At 47.4% G+C, this 27,525-nt stretch overlaps 2 protein-coding genes across 2 annotated transcripts; one reads left to right on the top strand and one right to left on the bottom strand.

The window, feature by feature from the left end:
- The first annotated feature begins 3,003 nt into the window (after nt 1-3,003).
- Nucleotides 3,004-5,007, top strand: S100A11 (S100 calcium binding protein A11). Its single transcript, XM_065653556.1, has 3 exons — nt 3,004-3,209; nt 4,293-4,430; nt 4,708-5,007. The coding sequence occupies exons 1-3, from the start codon at nt 3,207-3,209 to the stop codon at nt 4,858-4,860; spliced, it is 294 nt and encodes a 97-aa protein (XP_065509628.1). The 5' UTR covers nt 3,004-3,206; the 3' UTR covers nt 4,861-5,007.
- COPA (COPI coat complex subunit alpha) lies at nt 5,004-27,447 on the bottom strand. The gene is made up of 33 exons (XM_065653555.1): nt 27,368-27,447; nt 27,119-27,232; nt 26,210-26,283; nt 25,811-25,891; nt 25,458-25,534; nt 24,877-24,986; nt 20,963-21,072; nt 20,263-20,362; nt 19,539-19,674; nt 19,022-19,104; nt 18,276-18,426; nt 17,785-17,851; nt 17,618-17,693; nt 15,496-15,578; nt 14,351-14,490; nt 13,362-13,447; nt 12,803-12,941; nt 12,289-12,451; nt 12,031-12,177; nt 11,079-11,268; nt 10,862-10,957; nt 10,422-10,510; nt 10,056-10,179; nt 9,692-9,781; nt 9,493-9,602; nt 9,247-9,324; nt 8,977-9,045; nt 8,620-8,756; nt 7,810-7,996; nt 7,615-7,725; nt 6,823-6,984; nt 6,528-6,722; nt 5,004-6,205 (listed from the first exon to the last, which is right to left on the bottom strand). The coding sequence occupies exons 1-33, from the start codon at nt 27,405-27,407 to the stop codon at nt 6,146-6,148; spliced, it is 3,675 nt and encodes a 1,224-aa protein (XP_065509627.1). The 5' UTR covers nt 27,408-27,447; the 3' UTR covers nt 5,004-6,145.
- Between the last annotated feature and the right edge of the window lie 78 nt (nt 27,448-27,525).

Consider the following 27,525-nt stretch of genomic DNA (forward strand, 5'->3'; position numbering starts at 1 on the left):
TTTTCCTCCCAGGTTTTTACTGTGTATGACACAGAGGTATTCAACATATAAGTTTTGAGGGGTTCTCTTTTAGGCTGTTAAGTGAGTTTTGGATTTTCCACCTAACAGCAGCTAGGTAGGCAGAGATTTACCCTAAGATTTCGAGCTTCTGCCTTCCTGCATTATGTCTGTCTACTTTAATGTATTATTTAGTCACTTCTGTGCTCCTAATGGGTTTTTTGATCTGTCTGGCCTTCATGTCCTTGTCATCCTTTCTACGCTGTGGCGTGACTGTCCTGTATCTCACCGCTCTCATGTGTCCCTTGTCCCATGCCTGGCTCTCATGCTAGCTTCTGTTGTGCATTGCAAAAAAAAAAAAATTTAAAAAAAAAAAATCATCTTCCTTCTGGAGCCTGAGAATCATCAAGGTTGACAAAAAAACCCCACACCTTTGTAGACTCAATACTTTTGCTTACACCTTTCTGCTCCCTCAACAGAGCAGAATCCAAACTCTGGCCTCAAGAAGGCTTTGGAGCAACTGAGTTATGCTGTGGTTACCGCAGGATAATGGTGGCGGCGGGGGGGGTAGGTCTCTTTGTTCTTCACACTGATGTATTGCATGAAAAATCAGAATAAATAGCTGGTGACTGCACTGACGGCTGCCATCCTTCATCCTTGCATCTAATTTCTATAAGGGCCTCAATCTGATGGGTGGGTGTCCCAGTTCAGGTCATGCATTCTTCCTAATGCCAGACACTTAATCCAGACAGGGGCTGCCAAAAATCCCACCAAATCGCCCCTACTACACATCTAGGAGCCCACATCCTTCTGAAACTCTGGCCCTCATTACTCATCTGCATGATGTCAGGGACTCCCAGCACAGCTGCACATGCTGTGATCTCAGACCCACGTGGGGACATGCAGATGTGCCCATGTGCTCCCGCTTCCACAGCAGAGGTGCAGTACAAGGAGAGCCAGCAGTGCAAAGCCAGCCCAGTGCACATTTTCCTGGCCACATGCATCCATCTGCTTTTTCCCTTGGACTTCCCTGTGCCCAGGATCACTCCTTGATCCTATGGCAGGAGAGAGGCAGCAGCACGGCACCAAAAAATGCAAAAAAAAAGATCCCACACATGGTGCATGAGGCTGGAAATGGAGACATCAGTGACCCTCCCTTGAGAAGTCCAGATTTTATTCATTTTTCTTTCCCTTGAGCAAAAGAGAACCAATTCCCTTTGCAGCAGATGGGGTTGTGATTTTGCAAGAAGACAGAGAAGCGAGGGCAACCCCAGCACCATCTGTGCCTTGCTCTTAAATGCAACCAGAGCCTGCTGGCTGGTAACAGGGCTGGCCAGGAGGAACAAGGGCATCTCAGGTCCACCACAGCCTGATGCAGCCTCAGGGTACAGCACCCAGTGCTTCTTGCTCACCTAGCCACAGCCACCACCCTGTGACATTCTGAACCTGGTGCCAGAGGCACCTGGAAGGTCTGTCCCAGCCAGAGGCAGGCAGATGCATGAGGCAATGCTCTGACCAATGTCCCCTTCATGCACATGACAGTCGCTAGTCTTGGTGACAAACATATGGCAGCACAGATGGGCTGTCTGCAAACAGGGCCAATGCCTGGACCACAAACACACATGGCAGCAGCAAGAAGAAGAAACATCCTGAAATCCCCCACTGCAGCCAGGACAGGGTCGGGCCACAACCCACTCTGGGATTTGCTCTTGCAAAGGGTAAAATAACACTTGCGCCTTCAACTAGCTCATAATTTATTGTTAAGGGAGCAAAAGAGTAGGTTGGAGTGCAAAACCCAAAGAGAAGTGCAGCAGGTTTCCTGCCCTCAGCTCCCAGGTTTGGCAAATCCTTTTGATTTACGTGGACTGAACTGTTTGCAGTTCAGGAGGGGTTGGCTGGGGGCTGGGAGAGGGAAGTACTTTTTCCTCAATACGTGGGAAAAGAATGATAGTTTGGGGGGAAGGATATTGGGGCAAGAAAGGAAAGGAGATTTGGGACTGTTGGCCCCCAAATTTGCTACTTCCCTTTCTCCCAGTCTGTGCTGAGTCTCAGTCTCCAGTGGGATTTCCCAAAGAGCCCCATGCCTAGAAGCTGTCCCAGATCCCAGAGGACATCCCGGCTCCCACATCGCCCCAACCTCTCTGCTCCAGGCTCCCCCTGAAGCTTTTGTGGAACAGTGGCACCACCCAGGGCTGGGAGCCAGAGGGAAATATGGCCTTGAGTGGATGATTCTGCGTCAGCGCTGGTCACAAAAGCACAGACACGGGCGCCATAACCACGGACTGGTTGCCTGTGCAAACACAGAGAAACACGACATGTCTGAGCAGCTTCCCTGGCTCTTGCTGGGTGGGTTGCAGCCAGGCAGCACAGCCTTGTGTGCTAGTTTCTGAGCAGCACAAGCCCCACAGTTCCCACCCTCCCTGCTCCGAGCTATTTTGGCTCATCACTTGCCTTTCAGGTGCCCCACGTCCCTCCTCCACCTCTGCACTTCCCCATTTTCACCCCTCTGGGGACTCTCACTCTGTAGCAGCCGTGGCCAGGAGCTCAAACCTGCACTACTGGGGACAAATGCTGGCTGCAACACAATCAACCCTTGTACAACATGATGAAAAGGTTTTATCAGCAGGTGGGTTGGGTCAGGGTTGATGGGGACAGGGGTAAATGGCCCCCAGGTGTGGGCAGCCGCAGCTGTGTTGGCAGAGGGCACTGCCTGCTCTTCTGTGCCTGACCTGCCTCCGCTGACCTCATTTGCAAAGCTGGGGATGGCTGAATCTTGCCCTAGCATGAGGAAACACTGAGGATGTTCCCGGCAGCAGCAAGGCAGTGCTGGGGGCGGGGGCTGAGCTCCAAGCCTGGGGAAGAAATAAAGGGAGCCATAAAGAGACAAGTTGCAAAGGACTGAGGGAAGAAAACAGATAAGGAGGAGAAAACTGAAGTGTAAATAACTGTAAAGAATAAAACTGAGGGTAAAGGGACTGAGAACCCGGAGGAGGGGCCCAGCCCATTCCTGGGGACCACAGGCACGTCCAGATCTGCCGTTATTGCTGACGATTGCCCAAGGCAGCCCAGGGGCTGAGTCAGGGCTCGGCGCTGGCTGACACGGGAAGGGCGGTGGCTGCGGCGTGAGGTTCATAACTGCCCCAGCTCCCGCTTCGCCACGTTGCGCCGTGACCCTGCTGAGGACCGAGCCCCTTCCTCGCACCCCAGCCATGGTGAGTGAGCGGGGACCCCAGGATGAGGAGGGAGAAGTGACTCCGTAGGGGGAGGAGGACGATGACAGAGGGGAGTTTCCTCAAGTGGTCACAGAGCCAAAGGCAAAAACATGCTTTGGCAGGGAAAAGAGGAGAGGGTGCCAAGGGCTGAGCTCAGTCTCTGCTGGGGAGGGGGCCTGGGTGCAGGAAGAGGGTGCAGAGTTAGTGAAGGAGGGGAGAGGGTCCCCACAAGTTGGGGGGACCAAGGAGCAGTGTTTCGCCCCCAGCCAGGCAGTCCCCCCCTCCGCTCTGATGCTTCCGATGCCCATCGCCGGGGCTGCAGCTCGGCCCCCACCCTCATCCCCTCTGCCGCCCAGGCAGCAGGGTAGGGGTGCAGAGGAGCCAGGAACCTGCGGCTGAGGGTGGAACCAACTCACCTCCTCTCGCATTAACCAAAAAAGAGTGAATTGAGCCTCAGGCACGGCAGAGTGTAGCAAGGAGTCCCCAGGATGCTGAGGTTAGACCAGGAAGGGCGGATTCCTCCCAGAGCCGTCCCTTTCCCAGGGGGAAGAGCCCCACATCCCCCCAATTTCCCTCATTTTGCCCCATCCATCCCCACACAGGCCACTCCCTCCCTGCCTGGAGCGAAGTCCAGTCGCATTTTTCTCTCCTGACTCAGAGTTTCTCCTCTGTCCAGCCAGGGCAGGGGGAGGGAAAGGAGGCGGCAGGCTGGTTTATCTTTCCAGAAAAGCAGCCTCAATCCAGCCGTACTGGAGAGCATGGAAAAAATTAGCATGCTGCTGTGGTTGCAGCACAAGCTCTTTCCCATCCTGGACACTCCTCTGATGGGAGCTGACATCTCTCCAGGGGATTTTCCATGAACCACTCCCCAACCCTGCACCATAGTGCTGTGCCCAAACAGCAGAGAAATTAATACCGAAGAAAAATGCAGCTGGGCAGGTTGGGCAGAGGAGACTCCTTGAGGAAAACAATTGCAGGAGGCCCCTCTCAGCCCAACCTTCCTCCAGAAATGGAGCCGAGTTGCTTGTCTGCGCGCCCACAGCTCCCTGCAACGCTCGCCTGAACTTGCCCTTGTTCCTGCAGCCCACAGAGACTGAACGCTGCATCGAGTCGCTGCTGGCCGTGTTCCAGCGGTATGCAGGGCGCGAAGGGGACAACTGCACGCTCTCCAAGCGGGAGTTCCTGGCTTTCATGAACAGTGAGCTGGCCGCCTTCACAAAGGTGAGCAAAATCCAGGCCAGGAGTCTCCTTTGGTGCAGCTTCAGCCCCTGGGACACCAGTGAAGCCTTTACCCTACAAATGCTGTGGGATGGGCAATGGGAAGAGCTGGCTCCCCCGCGGAATGGCCTGATCTGTGTCAGCCCGACTACATTCTGCCTTTCTCTGCCGATCTCTCTCCCCTGGTGCTGAAATCAGCAGCTGCAGTTCCCTTCCTGGGGCAGGAGGGTTTCTTTGCCTACAGGCCAACCTCGATTCCCACCTCTCTGGTCTTTTACAGAATCAGAAGGACCCAGCTGTCTTGGACAGGATGATGAAGAAACTCGATTTAAACAGCGATGGGCAGCTGGACTTCCAGGAGTTCCTGAACCTCATCGGGGGCATCGCAGTGGCCTGCCATGATACCCTGGTTGTTAAGGCCCCTGCCCACTAGCCCTGGCTGCTGCGTCTCCCCTGCCACTGTGAACACTCCTCGAACAAGACGGATGCAAAGCTGGAAGCAATGCCCTCAAGATGGGGACATCCCAATTCCTCTTTCAATCTCTCATTTTTACGTATAAAATAAAAGGTTTGACATTCTAGCATAAGGTATGGTTTTATTTCAGCATCACGAGCGAGGAGAAAACACTAGGTGGTTAGTCCAGCCACCACAGGAGCAGAATCTTTAGGTTTTACCCTCCCCTCTGCTTCTCCATGGAGACAAGAACACGTGTTCTCATCCTTGTCACTGCTGGAAATTACGATCTGCCTGGCTTTGGAGATCCTCCAGCCTCCTAAGTACTACAGTACACTAATACTAAATGGTACAACCATGCAAGGTAAATGCAAAGGCAGGAGCATTACCAATAAGGATAATTTCAGCACTGGCAACAGCGATTACACACTAGTAATCAGCAGAAGCAGCCCCTCCTGGCATGATAAATTATTTCAGGACTACAGCCTCCATTTTTTGTGAGCTTCAAAACCCTCCACACTTGGCATCTTAGAAGTGCAAGGGGGAGATGAGATGAGGAAATTAAGTCTAATCTCTCTTCTATCTCAGTAAAGCCAATTGAGCTACAAAACAGGAAGATCAAGATGATCAACTTAGTTTATTCATGAGAGAAGCTGAATATTTTGAGAAAGGTTGCTAGGACAACAAAACAAAAAGTCAACACTAGCACTTGGATGATGAGCTGTTCTCCTGCCACTTCTGCGGGGAGCAGAATTGTCCCAGAGCAGGGACAGGCTCTGCGCTGGCCCCAGCTCTACACAGCGCTGTGCTCCCAAGAGAGCTGGGCTTGGCTCTCCCTGCTCTCCAGGCTGCAGCAGCATCTTTGAGCTCTTCTGTCAGCAGCCAAACACTAAAGGATGTCAGAGGCAGGTGGTGCCTCTCAAGCAGTTTCTACAGAGTGTACTGTGCAGTAACTGGGACTCAGCAAGAGTCACCCTTTATCCTCTGGAAAAGATTTGCCTTGAGAGAATCATGCATAGAAAAAATTATGTCCGGTGGATCTGGAAACAGAAGCACAAGTTGCTACAACTGGGAAGCAGCAGAGAATCTGACTACAGCATTCCTCAGGGCGGGAAGAGCAGGTAAGATAGTACTTGCACAGCTACGGTGAAGAGACTAGACTAGACTAGAAGCTGGAACGGTGTGGGAGGTGAGAGTTTCCAGACTGTGCTGTGAAACGGGACCATTTACTTCCCATCTCGCACCTCCCTGGGACAGGCAAGGCCTAGCGGAACTGGAGCGGGCTGATCCGCAGCCCGATGACATCTTTGCCAATCTCCGTCACCTGAAGAATAAAAGGGAGATGATTAATGCTGAAAAGCAACTCGACAGCCCAACCCTGTACGTGGCGTTCAGAGCCTAGACGGTTCTTGAGAATGCAAGCTGCTGATCACTGCAATGTCAGTCCCTGAAGGTCGCTTTTAAATGACACTGTTATTTCCCAATTCCCAAACTGCTCCACCTCACAAGTCTTCCGATGTTCAGCCTGACCCACAACCCATGCCAGCTCAGTTTAGGGGGAGCCCAAGGGAAGCTGCTGGAGGGGATTCTCAAAGGAAACATCCCGGACTAGGAGTGGGTGGTAACAGACATCGAGATCCCCTTACCGTAGTGACACGGCAGATCTGCCCATGGAACTCGGGGCAGTAGCAGGCTCCGCTGAGCGGACACTTCTCCACTGGTTTGCCACGATAGATGGGTCGGTAAGAGGCAGCACAGATATCAAAGGGGTTGTGCATGTCATAGTTGAGCTGGTAGGTGTCAGCGGGATTCTTCTCACATGCTGACAAGATCTTGCGAGTCTGCAAGAAGCAACCACATCGACCAGAGGGGCGGTGAGGAAGCAGTCCCAACAAGGTCTGCCCCAGCAGATATTTCTGCCCATGCACCTTGTGGACATACCTGCTGAGCCACCTCAGGCTTTGGACCCAGCTCCAGCAGGCGACGGGCAAAAGTAGCAGCTGTCTTGAAGTTTTTGAGTTTGAAAAAGAGGTTGAGAGCAGTACGCAGCACCAAGATCATGTGGACAGGCTGCAGGTTGGAGTGGGTGAAATAGGCAGCCATCTGCATTAGGGAGAAGGAGGGAAAGTGTCAATATAATCACTACCAACCACAGGAAAATCTGGATGCCCTAAAAATGCTGTATTCAAGGCCCTTCCCCTGAATACTGTGTTCAGTTTTGGGGCCCTCACTACAGGAAAGCCCTTGAGGTGCTGGAGCAAGTTCAGAGAAGGGAACGGAGCTGGGGAAGGGGCTGGAGCACAAGTGTCATGGGAGCAGCTGAGGGACCTGGGGGTTCAGCCTGGAGGAGCTGAGGGGAGACCTTCTGATCTCTGACCTGCCTGAAAGGAGCCTGGAGCCAGGGGGGGTCGGGCTCTGCTCCCCAGGAACAAGCGCCAGGATGAGAGGAAATGGCCTCAAGTTGCGCCAGGGGATGTTGAGGTTGGATCTTGGGAACAATTTCTTCCCCAAAGGGCTGCCGGGCATTGGAACAGGCTGCCCATGGCAGTGGTGGAGTCACCATCCCCGGAGGGGTTGAACAGACACGGAGATGAGGTTCTCAGGGACATGGGGTAGTGCCAGGGTTGGCTTAACGGTTGGACTCTATGATCTTGAGGGGTTTTTCCAACCAAAATGATTCCACGATTCCCACTCATCTACCTCCCAGTGAGGAAATTCACACAGTTTCTATACCTCGCAGATTCGCTTCTGCTGCTCCAGGGTCTCTTTGGGCAGCTTCTTCCGCTCAATCTCCATCGAGAGTCCTACAATGTACTCCCGGCAAATAGCAATCAGCTGCTGAGCCTTTCAGAGAGGGAGACAGAGTCAGGCATTCAGTCTCCTCCTGCCCCACAGGCACACAGACAACGGACAGAGTCTGCCCCTCACCTCAGTGATCTCCTGCTTGTTATCCACCACCAGCAAGGGCACACTGAGCAAGATGGAGCGGAACTTCTCCACAGCCTCCTCAAACTTGCCAGCCGTAGTCAGCTGGTAGCAGATCTGCAGGCGCTGGATCAGGTCGTTCAGTTTCAGCCCAATGGCAGGGAGGGCGTTCTTCAAGCCAGCTTCTTTCCTGGGGGCACCAAAGACGGGTTGGGGGTACAAATGACACCGCTGCAGGGACCAGCAAGAACATGGGCATTGTCTGCTTGACTGCAACTTGTCAGAAATGTTTTGACCCAGGGCCACGCTGTTTTTCTTGGCCATCAGCTTAGCACAAAAGACATCCATGCTTCCATAATTCTGCCCCCACAATACTCAGCTCTGTGTTAGCACAGGTTGGGAAGTCTGGCTCATTTTTCTACAGCAGCTTCCAGCCATCACTGTAAAAATACACCTGTGGTTCTCTAGATGCCTCAGACCAGCTTTGTCAGAGGCAGCACTAGTCTAAGAAAACACAGTATCCCAACTACCTCACCCTGGTTTTAGTCTCTAAAAAAATGAAAGCGGTTCTTTAACATCTTTACATCTAGCAGCAGAAAAATCCCACTAAAGACAGAATGCTCCCTATTTATATCCAGCAAACAGGAAGGCTCCTCCCAGGTTATAGGTTGGCCTCGATGATATTTAAGGTCCTTTCCAACCAAAATGATTATATGATTCACAACAGAGGGAGGAGACGTTGCTCTCAAGGAGTCTGGGAGGTGGATGGCACAAGGAAAAGAGCAGAGAAAAGGAGCTGACCCGGTTGCTTACCAGTTGCGATGTGGGTATCCGTACATGGTAGGGAGACACGGCAGAGCTTGGTAGGTCGTGCGGCCACGGGCATAGGTCTGCAGGAACAGCTGCTTGTAGGGTCCAAAGTTTGTTACTCCTACCTGGTCATGGAGGAGCTGAAAAAGACACATTGATCTGCTGAGTAAAAGTTGTCCAGGGCAGTAGAAAAGCTGCACAGACATCACTCAGGCTCACAGCAGCTCTTATTTTATACGAAGAGAAAACAATGCACAAAATGACTCACAAAAGGACACAAAATGAAGCTTCAGACTGGATCACAGCACATGGGGGACAAACATGCAATTTTTTCCCTAGAAACTCCAGAAGGAAACTTACTCTCATTGCTGTCTCAAAGGAACCTGCCAGAATGTGGTCCACAGGAAGCTGAGAATTGTTACACCACACCTACAAGAAGGGAAGGGAAACATATACAAGAGGAAATGTGTATATGTGCACATTAGTCTTACCTACCCTCATCACCCCCAAGTCCCCTTAACAAGTTCCTACGTTGTGCTCACACAAGTTCACAAGAAGGACTGAACCCAAAAAAAGAAGTGCCAAATTAGACTGCTTCTGAGAATGACAATGAAAGATCTGTGCTGTTACCTGAGCTGGGCTGGTGCCCTTGGTGGGTGGCACAAAGAATCCATCCTCAGCTGCTCCTGCTGGACCTGTAGGAACATCCTGGGGGAACACACAGAGCAGTGAGCAGCGTGGAAGTTTCCAGCATCCAGACAAAGTCAGAGCTGGCCACAGCTATGGTGACCAAGTCTCTGAAGAAGCCCAGAACACATTTCTCCCACCACTACAAGTTGTCATTGCTACAACTGGGCTACTTCAGAAGCCTCCTACCAGTTCAGGGGGAAGATCCAAATCTTCCTCAACTTCCCATCCACCTCCTTCTTCTTGTCCTTTACCTAGACCTTCCTCTCCAAAGCCTTCTCCAGCATCCACAAAGCCATCTGCATGGAGCGGGCAGCGGGAAATAGTCAGAGCTCTTACACAGATGCACCCTTACACTTCTGCAAGAAAAACTCTTAAATTCCCCCACCTTCATCCAGCTGCAACTCTGCATCTTCTCCCCAGCCCTCAGTGCCAACAGCGTCGATATCAATATCAGCAGCCAAGGCTCCTCCTTTGCCTGCAAAAAGGGCAAGATCCTTCATTTACTCATTTCTGAGGTGGTCAGGTGTTAAGTAAAGAATTACATTAGGCCAGCACCCTCCTCTCCAATTGTCAAGTCCTATCTTCTGCTAGAAGGCCAAAGATTTGAGAAATTTGCCAAAGATGGTGTAAATGCCAAGCTGGATTCCAGCTTCTGTGAGGTTAACAGCAACAGTTCAGGAACCACAGAGACAAATATCTCCATTCTGCATATCCCAGCTTAATGCAGCCTTCCAAGTGCAAAGCAATACCTTTGCTAGCAATTGTTCCTTCAAAGAACCCCTTGGAGACAGTCAGCAATGGCCAGTTGGTATCCAACGGCATGACGGGAGCAGGAGGCTGCAGCAGTTTTGCATTGTGATCAATGTCTGGAATCTGACCAGAGAGGAGCAGAAAACAGTTAAAGGCCACATAAGGAAAATCTGATTCTTTGACCTACCCACCTCCAAGTGGCACAGACAGTCTGAAGCCTGAGAAGTGGTGACTGGAATGGAGACGGTTCCTCCCTCCCAGCAAGGAGCTGCCTCGCCAGTCACACTAACACCAGATCCCACTGTCATCTTCCCAAACTCTAGAGCTCTTGTAACAAAGTAGGAAGCATTAGTCAGTCTGCTAACCGTTTCCTTTTCGGGATCAAATGTTTCCTTCAGGCTTTCAGCTTCCTCATCCAGACCATGAGTTGCAGCTGTGAGATAGGCCAGGGACTCTGAAATAAAATATAATTAACGTGAGTGGACATTCTTCACTGCCTAGAGAAACAAAAACTTCTCGTAGCAGCACACATGGCCACACTCTCACAAAGGAAAGATGAGCAGCACAGCAAGGTGCAGACTTACACCTTTAGGGGTGTCTCTAGAATGTGTAGGCAATGACTGACCATTTGAATATCATCCACAGTTGACTCAGGTCTCCTGGATGGTATTCGAGCTCTTGGGTTATTTTCTGCTCATTTGATTCAGTTTCTCAGGGAAGGGACTACATTGATCTGACTCCAGAAGCTACTGTTCATTCCAACTACCTCCCCAGCTTCTCCCCATGTTAGTCTGATATGACTCACTTTGCCCACAGTTCTTCAGGATCCTCACTCTCTCTGCCACATCTCCTAGATACAAGGCATTCTGGTAGTGGCCACTCATATCCTTACGGATCTCAGCTAAAACAAAGGGGAAAAAAAAAAGTCTCAATAGCTTCTACTGTGATGCTGCTCATTCCCTGTGGGAATGACACTCAGATTTTCTTATCTCACTCTTCTTTGCCAGCACTCTGGCACTCACCTATCTTCATCATCTTCCGAAGCTTCTCCAGATTGCCAGTGATGAGATAGAGGAAGGAGAGTCTATCGAAATTCTTGGTGCGCTGGTAGCACATCTCCACAATTTGGTGATTTCCCTGCAGTAACGCCACTTCTCCCAGTTTCTCCCAGCAATTCTTGTCATCCAGAGCCTTGGCTGCTTCCAGAGCAATCTAATGAGAGAAGTGACATGGTGACAAGAGCTTTCCAGAAAGCAGTTTTCTCTGCAGGCTCCTGTTGATAATGCCTGTGATGGAAAACATGGGATTACAAGGATCATTGCACTAAATCCTGCCCCCAGCTGAGAGGCCGTGCCTTAGCAGGGCTGCTATCATTCTCAACTCTATTGCTGTCATTATCACTTAAAAAAATGAATCTTGGCTGCAATTGCTAACCTAAAGATACGTAAATCCTCTCAGTTTTAGGTCAGTCTGACAAAGATAAGGGTGACTTGAAAAATACCTAATGAGAGAGACTGACCTTGCAGCTTTAGACATTTTGTAGCCCGCACGATTAGTCGAGTCTTGTTTTAACACATATCTTGAGATTGTCAGACAAACTGTCCTTTAGCTGAACGTTGCTCATTATATGCTAAAGGGATTACGTAATGTAATATGCAAATGTGTCACCAATTGGCTCTTTAAGATGTGAATGTAGTGATAAGATTTTGTATATAATGGCTGTTACTTTTCTTTCTGGCCTGCTGGCTTTATTCCAGCATTCAGGCTTGCACAACTCTCTAATAAACAATAGCTCATCTCTCTGTGCTACAATTTGGCTTTTCCTTTTTGCACATCAGGTGACAGAACCCTGTTTTTGGGACACTATCACTCTCAACTAATACTTCTTCTCAGTACTCCTTGCAGCAAAGAGTAAGGTTTGCAAGTGGTGCCCTACAAGGACATGCCTTTGTCACAGCACCACTGCCACCTCACCTCAATGTTGCCACACTCCAGTGCGAGGCTGAAACGGGTCTTCTCATCCTTGACAAAGTGCAGTGCCACCTCAGGGTAGCCTTTTTTCTGCAGGTAGGCAATGATGGACTGGCCCACAAGCTTCGCATTCCTCACCATGTGCAGCACCTGCAAAGAAAAGGCCCAAGCACTGAAGCTGACACCACCACTTGTGAGGAATTTTTCTATATCCTCAGGCCACGGTCAAGGAAGAGTGCAGGGTTTCTCATGCCACCTCACCTCATCATACTTTCTGTTGATCAATGCCAGCTTGAATTTGAATTCTGTGGGATCAATAGTGAGGACTCTGGGGCGGCACTCTCTGTCCAGGCAGTACACGTTGTTCCCCTTTACGCGGGTCACGTAGATAGGCAAGTCCAGGGTGCGGATAATTCCGTGATCCCTACGCCAACACACAGCACACGTGTGACACGCGTGCCAACACAACACATCTGTATGACCACAACCCCTACCTCAAAAAGGCTCATACACTCTGTGTGTTATTTTAGGCTGGCTTATAAAAAACAAACCCCAGTCAGACGAACAGTGCAGCCATCCAGCCCAGCGATAAAATACCAGTGCACCGAGTAAGCAACCAAACATGAGTATTTAGCTCTTTGGGTATGTCCATGCTGTAATAAAAGTGCCATTTCAGAAGCACCAGCTTCGGCATCTACCGAAAAAAAACCCATGGTAGCGTGCACAAGGTCTGCTAGTTCAAGGACTGGACTCGGTGCACGACTCCCAGACTCACCCTGTGGTGACAGCGTATTTGATGTGATTGCTGGTGGTGTAGATGAAAACACCGCTTTCATCCCAGGCACCGCTCTTGACGCGGATGTTTTCATGGATATTACACAGTGACTCCAGCTTTCTGTTGCATATCATGATGGCTGGGGAGGAAAGCCAAAAGAAGTAAGGCTAGGGAATCCTCTACTCTTACAAATCTGCCTCAGAATAACAACATCTCTCTTCCACAGTCCCAGCAACAGGGACTATATTCAAAGAGTCAGACACCAAGGAGTTGATGGCAAACACCAAAATTGTCACCATGTGCCTTTGTTTTACAAAAGGGATTAGCCAGATCATTTTGAGGAGTACAAGAAGTCCTCTGTCTTACAAGCTTGCAGAAAGGTTTTGCTGAAGAAAGGGCCCACACTGTGAACGTCTTCAGCTGCACCTTCACTGCTGGCCACCACAATGAATGGTTTCTCTAGAAGGCCATGCAAGCAGGGACTCTGTTCCCAAGCAAGGAAGGAGCTACTGTGCACCAGGATCCGGGTGAAACACTGCGCCCCTCCTGCCCTGCTTACCGTGCTTTGCCAGCAGAGCAACATGAGACATGTCAGCCGACCAGATGACGTATTTCACCTTGGAGATCTTCACGGATGCCAGAGTTCTGGGAAAGGAAAGCACTGACATCAGAGAGCTGAACAAGGTGACCAAGCTGTGCAAGAACTACCAGTACCCAATACCCTGAACCCACTTTGCAGATGCTCTGAAGCTCCTTTTTGCAATTCTGGAGCTACAAAATCATGAGGCAGAATTGTGTGTCTCTGCAGTCCAGTTCAGCAAAATAAACCTCTCGCCACATCTGTGCAGTAACAAATACACTTGAAGTGACAAGTGACTTCAAAGCCTGGATTTCTGAGGCGGTTTTAGGGATAGATTGGACAGAACAAGGGAAAGAAGATATTTCTAAACAGCATTTGCTTTGTTAGATATATTTGCGACTTTCTGAAAAATACTAGAAAGAAAAAGGCATAAAAATAAGGAAATTAAAGTCATGAGGCATGTTCTGAGATGGAAGTGATCAACGTAGATTGTATCCATCTGCAGATAATCCAGAACCTTCTCAAGACTACAAAGATGGCAAAAAGCACCAATTCCTCACCCATCTCTTTGTGACCAGCAACACATATACCAGCACAAACAGGCTGCCACATTCCAATTCAAGAGCATTTTGAGCAGATATAAAATAAATCAGGCAAGCTTAGCTTGACTGAGGTTTTATTTTTCTCCACTTTTATAGCACCCAATTCTGCAGTCACAGGATTTACAAGGGTATGGCACACATCTCCGTGTGATAAATAAATGGCATGATGCCTGCAGCATAAATTGCACCTTGGCTACATTCGCACTCTGCTCTTCATACCAGTTGTTAGCTGTGGTTTGGATCAGCCTGACACAGCCTGCAGCTGATGCTAAATTCTGGAGTGCATTAATAGCTATTACTTGTCCCCAGAGGACATAGCCAGCAGGATTACGATATTAAAACTTCTCCCAGCAGACCAGATCTTACCGCTTCTGCTGCACGTCAAACAGGGTGACGGAGTCTGCGTCTCTCAGTAACAGGTTCCCTGTGCCAGCATAGAAAATCTCATCACAGTTCGGCACCTGCACCTTCTTCGTAATCTCATTCTTCAGGTTTTTGATGAGGATCTGCCATTTGATGAGAGGAAATGTAACAGCAAAGGACAGTTAGGTCGATTCTACAGTTAGGTAGAGTCTACAAAGAAATTCAGGATTATTTGAACTCGGAATTTTTGTGTAGCTGAACCTCTGTGACAAGAGGCCAAAAAAAAAAGAGCTTCAGCCTTCTTGAAGGATGGGACTTTATCCTGCTAGAAAACCCAACCACAGGTTTGTCAGGGTGCAGACACAGTGTATCCTTTCTTTTCAGCCTCACTGCTGTCATGACTAGTTGGCTGATACAATTTGCAAGCCCTCTCTACAATGAGTATATGAACAATTTAAATATCAGGGAAAAGTGAGAGAGAACACAGTGTAGCCAGAAAAAGGAAATGCAGAAGCTGAGACAGGAGAAAGGCAACAGGAGAAAGGGAAAGAAGGGAGGAGTAATCGAACAGGTATGAAATAAACTTGAACTTACTAAGCAAACAAACAAACAAATAACAATGCCCTAAATTAAAAAAAAAAAGAAAAAAGAAAAAAATACAATATCCTGCATGGGGCAAAGAGCAAGACTTTTCTTCCCCTTCACATCAAGCAAATTCAAGCAGGGAGAACTTTCCATGACTGTCTTTCCCCTTTCTCTTATTGTACTATGTGAGAACAAAGAGCTTTATAAAAACTGAACCTGTATTTTCACTGTTTCCACATTAATTTCATCGTATGAACATGGCCTGGGTGGCTTCCCAGCCCTGTTCTGGTAAGCATTCATTCCTGAACTCAACTGCTGCAGCAGGCAACCAGCAACCGAGATAAGATTTACTGTCAAAGGAGTTAAATAATATTTCAACTCATAACATTTTCACTATATTATATTTCTTCACGTGTGCCTGCAGCTCACCCTGACAATGCCTTGCCAGTCTACTCGGATCTCCAATAATTCCATTAACCCAATCTCCCCGCTTTCCATCTGCGTGCTTCCAAATGACAAAATATCCTGTTAAAAGGACGACCCTATTGAGCTTGTCCCCTTACCGAATGCATGCGATCCAGGACTGCAAAGCGGTTCCGAGCGACCCACACAGCTGTCAGCCCGGAAGAACGCTTCCCTTCGGGGGCTGAGGAAGAGCAAAACACAGGCAGTGAATAAAACCTCTGGCAGGCTCTTACAGCAACATATTAGTCAGTCTTGTTTGATCCCATCTTGGCTGTCGGAGCTGCTTCCTACTAATTCCTATTTAACCCCAGGCTATTCACGAGACTCATTTCCACCTCGATGTCCTTTCAGATGGGAGCGTGGCCAGCACCAGCCCTTCTCTCCAGCCAAGGCACAACACAAGTGGCCATCGGTCCTGCCAACACCGCTGCTTGGCGCAGGAGAGAGTCATCCTGGGCGACAGCACCGTCTGTCAAGCTAACGAGCAAGAGCCTCATTGGCCAAACAAACCGAGCAGCGAGGGTCCCAGCTTCAATGCAACCCCCCCCTGCAAAGTGATATAACGAGCTGGAGGAGAAAGGCTGCACTCTCCCCAGCACGCAGCTGTGCTCCCGGTTTTAAAAAGCAAACACAAACACTCAGCATGTCGGATGCATAGACAGAGCAGTGCTGCAGGACGTGCTTCAGATGCGGAGGCGGCTTCTGCAGCAGCAGAAGGGAACAGAGAAGCAAAGCGAGAGAGCTGTTGCTGTTTCGGTAAAATAAAACTCTGGGTTTCAGTCTCTTTTTTCACCAGTCCTCCCGCTGCTCAGCATGAGTGTTTCTGGAGACTCACCCACCACACCAAGTGCTATTTCACCAAGCAAAGTGCTATCTGTGGCACATCAACATCCAAATAAATGACGAATTAAACCTGAACTGTCTCAGCCCTCATTTACAGCCCAACACAAGAAAGACTTGTCTGAATTCAACTCCCAGCTCTGCTTGGGGTTTTCTGATGGCAACTTCACCTGTTTTTCAGAATCTCCACAACTCAACATTTTTAGTGGTTTTAAGTCTTTAACGCTGACTGTAGATCAGGCAGAAAATGACTGAAATATATTACCCAGAATTAAAGAACAACAAGAAAGCTTAGTTTCCCTTGTAGGTCAGGTAAATAAGCTGGAGGACATGAGGATGGCAACTCCAAGGCATGTGTTAAACATCTACATTATAGTCCTGGAGATCATGAGAAGGTTGTGAACACAGCAGCTTGTTGGAGAAGGTATTTATCAGCCCATAAAATTTTATGCTATTCTTGACAATGCATTAACAGCTCGCAGTTTTCATGAGGTATAGACATTTCTTCCTCTGGAAGAATACCCCCTTTCCTTATATAAAGGGTCACAAACTGGGTGCCCCCAGACAAGTCAGCTTTGAATGCCTCACTCAACCTAAATATTTGAAATATATTTAGTAATGTTTAAGCTATATTAAGTTACTAAAAGGCTCCATTTCTCTTTCTCTCCCCAAATACACTTGCTGACTGTACTCAGCAAAATCTTCCCTTCATTAGATCCAGAGAAACCAATAAATCTATAACGAGAGAGCTGGATTCCAGTCTCACTCATTCATCACTCCCACTCATTTCAAAATCTTTACTGCCATGACGACAGAGGCAGGAGGAACCAGCTGGAGTTTCAGATTCCAAATGGAATTCATAGTTAGGAGAAAGAATGATATTTTTTTTTTCCTAAATCATGTTTTGACTTGTAAATTGCCCAAAACTGATCTGGAATTTGCCGAGAGGAATAATGACTACTGGCATCCTGGCACTGTCACTTTTATAGCCACTTTTCGGAGTATAAAGGCTCTTAGAACAAAACATATCTGATTAAAATCCATCTTTGCTGACAAGCTGGGAAGGCTGCCTGCTGAGTTGAAAGGGAAAAATGGAAAGTTCCTAATAACAAAATTATAAAATATATATTTGTAGCAGTAAAAGTTTGGGATGAACATGAATTTTTCAAGTCAGTGTAGTGTGATATAGTGAGCAGGAATCCTGCCAAACGATGTGTACTGCAGGGGCACTGGGAAACACGAAGACAGAGTCCAACAAGAGAGGCTTAGAGAAATGAAGCTTTTTTATATATAACACACACACAGTTGGAGAGTGGAGGATGGGACAGCTACACAGTAATAAACACTCACAAAGACTAATGTGAAATAAGAAATGCCTACCATCCGGATTCTGGGAGTCTGCATCCTTGGGAATGGTGTACAGGTCATAAGTACTGTTCTCTAAGTTGCTGGCTCTCTGCAGAGAGAGGAAAAAAAAACATTTTGAGATAGGATTTCACAGCTTTGTGGGAAGCTCTTTAGCACACTATGCAGCAAAACGGACTCACTGTGCAGAGAAGGACAGCATTCTCAGCTGGGTTGTAAGACATGTTGAACACAGGGAACTTGGAACCACTGCAGAAGGGTCATGAACAAAAAAAAAAAAAGTTAGAGTGGACCAAGAGTCATCTTCTGATAAACACTCTTCATTTTCTGAAATACATCAAATCTCAGAAAAGTTTAGTTTTGTTTAATTTCCTGGATCAAAACCACTTGGAAACACTGTAAGAACATCAGTGTCTCACAAATGAAAGAGCTGGTATTTCAGTTTGAAATTATTTCAAACTTAATGCTTGTTACGAAAAAATGTATATCTACGCACAGATAAAAACCAACCAAAAAAACTTCTTGTAGGCTTTCTAAGTTCATATGATGGAAGAGTCGGCTGAAACCTAGGTATGTGAATACAACAATATGACCTATCTGTAAGCGCAAAACTAATACGGGATTCAGGATACTGGCAACACCTCTTGTAACACAATGAGCACCCATCTCCCACCTTCGCAGCTGCATGACAGCAACATCTTTTGAGCTGTTGAAATCAAGCTGGCGGAGGAAACGGTCCTTCACATAATACAGCATGTTCCCATGCACGGCATAAGCAGGTCTCTCCCGCTCCAGTTTGAACACAATCATGCCACCGTCATGGCCTGAGAAAAGGCATGGAAGAATTTAAAATGTGAATTAAATCCTGTGTATTTTCTCATTATGAAGGTGACACTACCAAGTCTTTCAAACCAAGGAAGAGCTAATGAGACCAGTGACTTCCGGCCACGTCTGCTACTCCTCAGCCAGACTGAATTAAGAGATACCACTTCTTTCCTCACTAAGGGCCATGTTCCCACTCCGTTTACATTTCATAAATCTAAGCTCTGACACTCTTCTAAAAACAGTCTGCCCTGCTGTCACGCATTTCTTTAAGCATCACTAGATCCCCGGGGATCTGTCCCATCTTTTCTTAGCCTTAGAGCATTTTGGTAGTTAATGCAGAGGCTGCCTTGTTCTAAGCTTTGAACTGCAGCTGGCAAACGAGACTGTGTTCTGCTCACAGCTTTCAGACACTACAGGAAGTTCAACAAGGATCTTTTCCCAACAATACATTTAATAGAAGCATCTGCAAGTCAGTATGTTCTGCAAAGCATGCTAAAGAAAAGCACATCCTACATGGATTTCCCATATGGAATATATTTTCTCTTCAATGGCAACCTGTCAGACACTGAATGGGTCTTTTTTTTTTTTTTTTACCTGCTGCAAAGAGATTGAGGTTGGGATGAGCAGCCAATACCCAAAAGCGATCGTGATCACGCCGAAAGGTCTGGACACCCGTGCTAAATGTGCAAGAGAAGGAATAGCAAATATAAAGCAACCATGGCATAAACTTCAGTTCCCAAAATGAAGATCCTAAGCTTTGTCATACAGACCATCTCTAATATTCATCACAAGTCCACTGAGAGTTCAAAACACTGTATTCAAAGCCTTCTGTCAAATAACATATTTTCATTTAACACATTTTCAGCAGCAGTATCACTAGAGAAGTCAGCCTTCTTCTGCTTGCTTTCAGACAACTACAAGCCTTGCCCTTAGCACATGTCTCAAAGGGACAGAGAATGCTCAAAACATGATTTCTCACTCCTGAATTCTCAAACACTAGCACTGTTTTAAGAATTGCTAGTGTTCAGTTTCTCTAGAAATAACCGTAGACCTTTCATACGTGTAAAAGTTTTTATAATAAGGTTGCGTCAGATGCTTGACAAGCACTAACCGTTTAGACATATCCCAGACACGGATGCTCTTGTCTTCCGAATTGCTGAGGATCAGTTCCTGCCGCGGGTGAAAGACAGCGCACGAGACATTGTTGTAATGCCCCCGGCAAGTGTCAACCTCCCACGCCTTCGATTCTAACCAAAAGTTGAAAAGAATAAGGAAAAGAAAACTTAAACAGGTTAAGGTCTGCCATAGCAGAAACACAACAAATACTTTAGTAAAGTGACTGCATCGGCTGATAATTATTAGATCATTCTCTGCAATTTACATTTATGATCACTTTTTAACCATGAGCACAGCTCAAGTGAGAAAAAACAACAAAAAAAACCCAACAAATAAGTCAGTTTGCCAAAAGGGCACTAAGAACTGTCCACAGTTGAGATGGACTGAGCTGACAAAAGCATGACCATTCCTGGCTCTCAAATCATCTCCCTTTCTTATTCCATTAATGCATATTCAAAAAACTTCAGAGTCAAGCTCTTCTACTCCCGCAAGTTTCCATCCAGCAGTACCTGTAAATCAGAAGAAGCTAAAGGTGTTTGCTAGACAGCTGAGGTCTCCTCAAATTGCAAAAGCCAATGCTACTGGGGATTATTTACCTCTCATACAGACATGTTTGCAAAGTGCAAGTTACCTCCAGGTTCAGCCTATAGATGTTCTAACATAAATTTCAACTCTCAGTCCCCTTCTCTGTGTGAGCTCCCTCAGGAGAACTTTCTCACCGTTCATCCGCCAGATCTTCACTTGCCGATCGTCAGCTCCCGACACGATAAGCGGCATTGTCGGGTGGAATGCAGCCCAGTTCACCCCACGATCATGGCCCTACAGGCAAAAAGAAAAGTCACTTGAAGCAATTTGGTGACTGAATGGAACGAACAAAGGAAGGATGAAGCAACAAAGACTGTGGACGGGCTTGCCAAGACACAGCTTTCCCCCTTTTTATACACCATACTGCTCATGCTGAATGCTCACAGATAGTAAAAGCATTCTTATAGACGCCCACGATAATAAGCTTTGCAGATACTGTTCTTCACCAGTAGAGCAAAGCTGAAGCTCGGCAGCAGAGCAGCACTACATCCCAGCTTTAACGAGCCATTTACAGATGGTTCTCTCTACCATAATCTCCTCTGTTGCTTCCAGTAACACAAAGTAATAACATCTGTTATTTAACTAAGCTTTTGGCAGCGTAGAGACAACTGTATCAGTTTGGTTACAGCACAAACTTCTCCAGATTTCTGTTTTTAAACTTCCCAGAAAAAGGAGTGCCATAATCTATAAGAACATGTATATCTATAGAGCCGAGTCTGGTGTTTTAGCTCTTTCCTCCTCTGCTATTCTTCTTGGCTTTTAGAGAATCATTTGCATCACAGAGATTTCATCAAATAAATCTGAAAAGGCTGAACACACACATTGACACTGTACCTCAAGAACGTGCTTCACAACTGCATCTGTTGTCCCAAACAAATCCACACCAGTTATTCCCCTGACATCCGATTCCACAGCTCCAGGGGACAGGTTCTTCTTCCTTAGGCCTTGCGGAACAAAGAGGAAGGAGAAGCAGAAGAGGAGGAAGCAAAAAGTATATTATCAAGACAATGTTTCTAATTTATCTACAAGCTGAGCACTCCCCTGTGCTGTTTACACACATCTTCAGGTGGAAAATGGGGACTTGAAAGAGTGGAAGATGGTGAGAAACATCCAGGAACCTCTTCCACTTCCTCCAAAAACACAAGCTCAGACGAGACAGACCAAAAGCGAAGTCTGCAACGCAGCAAATTGCAGGGAGGATTCACTTCAGCTCACTGGGATGCAAACAGCAGCGCCTCCGCAAAAGGCTGACACATTCTTATTTCTCCCCCTCTCATCCCTTTGTTAATCCGAGCTTGTGCCTTTGTGGGGGGAGGAAATTTCACCCAGGCCACTTCGATGATCTCTTGCTTACGGATTTTGGACAAGCTGCCTAGACACAAGATATTTTCAGGAGCTAAAACTATAGGAAATAAAGTCTGATCCTGATTCTAAAGAAAACTAAGTCACGCAAGTTAAAACAGACCTACATCAGCCATCCTTCACTAAAACCCAACAGAACACAGTAAGGGAAAGTGAGAATTGAGAAGAGCCTCTTCTCCAACAGTGTACAACACTGTACATATAACACGCTAAAATAAGACTCAAAAAATTTGCTTTTCCATTTAAACGTACTGGACCTGAGGAAGCTATCATGAAATTTATCGAGAAAAGACTGTCTAGGATAAAAGCAGAATTGCACTGATACGGATGCCAACTGAGAGGGAAGCGTAAGAAGGAAACAAATACTGAAGACAAAAATTATCATATTCTTGTTGCAATTCTGATGCCCAAACTTCTCATGGATTAACAGCTCAACAACCTCTTTGGAAAAGTTAGTCTAATGAAACCATCACGTTAAGCAGGGTCTCAAAGCAATGCACAAATGCTCAGCACACTGAGGTGCATGTACAGATGGTCCAGATAACGGTGAAGGACTTGAACGGCTGAGTAGATAATCCTACAAAGCTGACAAGCGGAATAAAACATACATAATCCAAGGAAGACGAGTGAAAAAACACATGGCTTTCAGAAAATACTGGAGTCTTTGACAAGCCAGGGAAACACGTCTGGGGCACAAGTGGAAAATCTGTGGCGTCGCTGCACAAATGGAGAGGAAAAAGCAGGACACTCCCAGAACACACCAGCCTCCTGCACCGCGCTGGGGAGGGAGCAGGGACAGAACAGGGACTTGGAACAGAAAAGCAGATATTAGGCATTCTGAGGACAGCTGTGGAAAACAAACCTGAAAAGGAGATTCAGCTCGACATGCAGAGGAGCTCTCAGAATGGGCACTAAAATAACCAGAGCAAAGGGGGAACGTGCCAACTGTGAACGACATGGTATAAGTTACAAGAGAAGGTAGAAGACAGACAGTCCTTTGTAAATTCTTTTGCTCTATTTTCTTCTTCAGTGGAAACTAAAGAGCACCCTTGGGTACAGACTCTTGGTTTTGGGCTCAGGTTCCTTCCTGCCCCTCTAATCCACCTGCATTTGGTGGAGGCTGAAGTTGTACAAAGGTTTTGCCAACCGACACACTGAGGGTGCTTGGGGAGAGGCTGGAGGGGTCTACAGATGTTATCTGGGGACTCAGCTCAGGTCCTCCCCATCCCAGGGCTTCTCGACATCTTCAGCCCAAACTCTTTGGTAATCCTCACTTCAGCTGGTCATCCAGATTGACTGAATAAGGAAAAATAAGTAAGTTTCCTGCCAAGCAGCAGATATCGCCATTTGCCAACCATCAGTAAAGCAAAATGGGAGTTAGTGTGTCATGTTAGAGCATGTGCAAAAGTGCTATGATCAGGGTAAGACCACTAACACCCTCCTCGTAGGTTAATACTTACAGAGAGACAGAAAACCAGATTATTCTGTAGTTTCTGCAGGTTAGTATCAACCTCACGAGCAAGGACTTCATTCCACAGCACAGGTGAATAACACAACACAAATGTTCATGCATTTTAATATATAAACAAGGTTATTCTGACTGCATTCACAGTCTCTCTCAGGAGATCAGCAAGAAACAGACCCTTTTGCCTTGAGCACACTTGTCTGACACTGAGGATCCTTGATGAGCAGAAGGTTTCAGACCAAGGACCACGAACTAGATAAAAATTAAAACCAACGGGGTCATCTTTACATTCTGGTGCCCAGGCTGGGTCACGTTCCTCATCCTTCACACTCGCTGCGGAGGCTGCGGACAGAACTGAGAGTTTGGGGAGAAGGATTTTGGAATGCGACCTTTAAACTCATTTAACATCAAAAAAACCCAGTGCTCATAATGCCAAAACCTGCTGAAGAAAATTCTCACTGATGTCAGCAGAAGGTGGAAGTTAACAGCAGTGCTCAGAAACGGTTAAAGCTCAACACCAAATGCTGCTCTCTGTGAGCAGGATTGTATCGACAACAGACATCAAACAAAACGAGGAAATAATCCTTCCTGGGAGACTGCTAGAGCCAGAACAGAATCCTGCGAAGCATATAAGTAATTTGGGAGAAAAACTGTGTAGGGAGGGAATGTATTTTGAATTTGTTTCTCATCCCTCTGTAGTTTTTCTGCACACTAGCATTCTCACAGTGTCATGTCTGACTGGAGGGACAGCTGAGTCAATAATTCAGTGCGTCTCTAAAATCCCTCACCACATATCAGCTGAGAGGAGAGGGGAAAAAAAAAAAAAAAAAAAAAAAAAAAAGGGCTGTACTATCTCCAAACCAATTTGGCAGCTGGAACTCTGCTGAGAGAGAGTGTTTGTGGGAGAATGCAGCAGCAAAGAGCAGAAGAGCCGTTAAACTCCCCACGCTGGCAGTAGAGAGGGGGACAGGTTTTAAATAACTGGGATATCCTGTCCCCAGCCCCTAAAGTTGACACAGCTGGTCGCATCTGAGCATGTGTTACGAATAACGCCGCATGCCCAACCAAAACTGCAATGGCAAGAGTGGATGAAGGGTCTCTGTGTCACAGCATCACCAGTCCTGCCCTTCCCTCCCTCCCACCAGTCCCTGATCTCCATCTGGTATTTTTTCCATTCCTAATTTTTCCTTTAGGAATCAGATTTCATCCCATGAAGTCACCTTGCAGCCTAGGTACAACCTAAGAAATAGCAAAGATATCAGTACTTTGGATTTTTGACTTGCAGCTCCTGTTCCACTTTCCATTTATAAAGCAGACAAGTGGGCTGAATGTTGAGAGAATTCCTAATAATATTTTCTCCCTGTCACCACCCACAACCAGGCTACCAAAAAAAAACCCCAAACTCCTAACCCCTTCCCTTTTGGCGACCCATATAGAGGTCTTTTCTTCTTTCTCTCAGAACAAATGACTTATTGCTGCCTCCAAGAGTTTGTCAAGGGGATAAAAGTGATCCAGAATTTTCTAAAATCGTCCTCGAAGTCACACTATGTCACTTGTTGCAATACTTTTTGCTTATGTTGGCTATAAAATCAGACCGGGAGATAAGGTTGCAAAATCTCCATCTTTAGAGGGTGTTTTGGCTGCACAAAACCACAGCTCACCTCATTTACTGTTGCAGAAGACTTGCTTCAAGCAAAAGGGTGGCCGAGGTGGCCTCCAGAAAGCCCTTCCAGCCACTATCCTACAACTTCATGGAAACACAGGGGAATAAGTCCCCACCAATAGAGAATTTTCTAATTCTCTGCCTTGAGGCTCCTGCTCTCGGACCCAAACTGTTCCTTCCTGCCTCAAATGGCTTTCAGCAATTGCAGTTTTGAAGTGGGTTTCGCCACAGGGTAACCCCTCGATCTGGGCAGCTCACCAGAAATATCCCAAACGCGCACGGTCTGATCCAAGCTGGCCGACACTACCAGGTCCTCGGAGGGGTGAAACTGGGCACACATCACATAGTGGTTGTGTCCTGTCAGCACGCTACAACAAAAAGGACAGAAAATACAATTTAAATATAAAATGTATTAGTATTAGAGTTCCAATTTGCACCAACAGCAAGAAGCTCAGTCTGGGGAGGGATGATGAGGGATACAGGATTGCTAAATGCTGCTCTTCCAGAGCTACCATGACTGAACACCGGGCGCTTCTGTTCTTACAAAGAGCACTCAAGGGCCGACTTTCTGATATCAATAACTTCACAGGCTTTGGCGCAGACACGTATTACTTTAACCTCCAAAAAACGTTCAACCAAACAACACATGAATTGATGAATACAGGCCTAGTGGCATCAGAATAAACAAGAAAAAGACTGACAGAAAGATTCAGAACTGATCAGATCCCATTGTTGGTTCTATTCCTTCAACTAAGTGCAGCTTCTGCTTGAACATGACAAAAGATCACAGTTCATCCCCAAACCGTCCAGTCGCTTTTTAAAGCGCCCATTGATTTTACCAAACACAAGTTCTGGACTGCCAGTTCCAAACCCGAATGGTCTGGTCATCAGAAGCACTCAAGATCCAGGGATATTCCTAAAAAGACAAAATATTCTTATATGAAATGACACACATCCCAGACATTCCCTCCTCGTATGATATTTTCCAACTATCCCCAGAAACAACCCATTTTAAATTTTATTTAAGATCTTGGAAGTAGAATTTATGTCTCTTACACTTCTACAAAAGGCCATCACAGCTGGAGCAGCCTAAAACCAGCAAATCCAGCACAATTTCTTTAGCAAAGATTCCCACGCACAGACACAAAGAGAGGAGACACCCAGCACTCAGGTAAGCATGAGAGGAGCTTACGTGGTGGAAGAACGTCGTGCGAATATAATCCAAGTGCCCGAGCAGAGTGAAGAGACAACGGCGCAATTTGTAATTCCAGACCTGCACAACACAGAAGCAGAACAATGACTCTACACGCCTCCGCCAGCAAGATTTTTTTTGTCCTTTTTCAAGAGATTCAAGATTTCAGGTCAACTTCAAGCCTCTCACTTCCACTTTAAAACGTGTTTCTAACGCTACAAAGAGACTTCAACTCGCTGCACTCAACTCTAATGCCTATGAAACAGGAGAATTTAAATACCCCAACACTATTTCCCTCCTCCACCACACTCTTTCTCATCTTTTAACCAGTTTCTTTCCACATTCCCTTCCCTAGATGATGCCTTTGAGAGAACAAGAGCTGAAGGGATACAATTTTACCTTTATTTTATAATCGTCACCTCCAGAAACAAAGAGAGGCTGCTGCTTGTGGAAATCAATACCTCGAACAGGTCCTGCAAATAGGAAGAGCAGGTTGGACACAAGATGGCTGACAGCTGGAGCAGCCCCTTGAGCAGGTTAAAAGACGACAATTCGCATTCCTCCTCAATCCTGCTGCTATGGATAAATTAAGAGCTTCAGAATAATACTGAAAAGCCACATAATAGTCTGAGATCTCATTTCCAAATGTGCTTTTTTTCATCAACACACCTGCAACAAAGCATCACAAAACATCCAGAACCTTCAGTTCTGTATTTACAGGGTCATTTTCACACCAGAAACAAAACTACTTCCCAAATTTATGCATGTGCAAGCAAAGCTGGAGCACAAGTCTTATGAAGAGCAGATGAAGGACCTGGGGGGCTCAGCCTGGAGAACAGGAGCTGAGGGGAGACCTTCTCGCTCTCTGCAACTGCCTGAAAGGAGGCTGGAGCCAGGGAGGATTGGGTTCTGCTCCCAAGGAACGAGCGCCTGGACGAGAGGAAACAGCCTCAAGTTACACCAGGGGTGGCTGAGGTTGGACCTTGGTAACAATTTCGCCCCAGAATGGGCTGTCAGTCATTGGAGTCACCATCCCTGGAGGGGTTGAACAGACACGGAGATGAGGTTCTCAGGGACATGGGGCAGTGCCAGCGCTGGGTTAATGATTGGACTTGATGATCTTGAGGGGCTTTTCCAGCCCAAATGATTTGATGATTCTATGAAGTTCAGCACCAGTAAACTGGCCTCACGGAAACACACAGGAGTCCGACAAGCCTCAACAACACTCGGGCTCGGCCTCCCTTCCTCCTCTCACTCTCCCCCCACAAGCAGGTCCCAACACCTGCCAGCTCCCCGCAGCTCACTGACCGTCGTGCTCATCGAACTTGTCGATGAGGGTGCACATCCGATAATCCCACAGCTGGATGACGCCATTATGCAGGCTGGTGAGGATCCACGGCCGCTTGGGGTGAAAGCTGAGGCCTGCAAGGCACCGAGAGACGCGTCAGCGAGGCCTCCCGCACCGGAGAGCCCAGAGACGCGGAGCAGCCCCAAGGAAGCTCCCGGCAGAGCCCCCAACCGCCTCCCATCACGGCCTCAGTCCTGTCCCGCCGTTACCTTTCACCCGGGCCGACTTGGTCTCGAACTTGGTCAGCATCGCCCTCCGCCCCTGCCCTCTCCGCCGCTCCACGTCAGCGTCCCGGAAGTGCCACCAGCCGACTTCCGCTTCCGCCACCTCCCCGACCATCGAGTGTCAGTCCTCCCGCCGGCGCAGA

The sequence above is a fragment of the Caloenas nicobarica genome, chromosome 31 (assembly GCF_036013445.1).
Source record: "Caloenas nicobarica isolate bCalNic1 chromosome 31, bCalNic1.hap1, whole genome shotgun sequence".
Classification (NCBI taxonomy): Eukaryota; Metazoa; Chordata; class Aves; order Columbiformes; family Columbidae; genus Caloenas; species Caloenas nicobarica.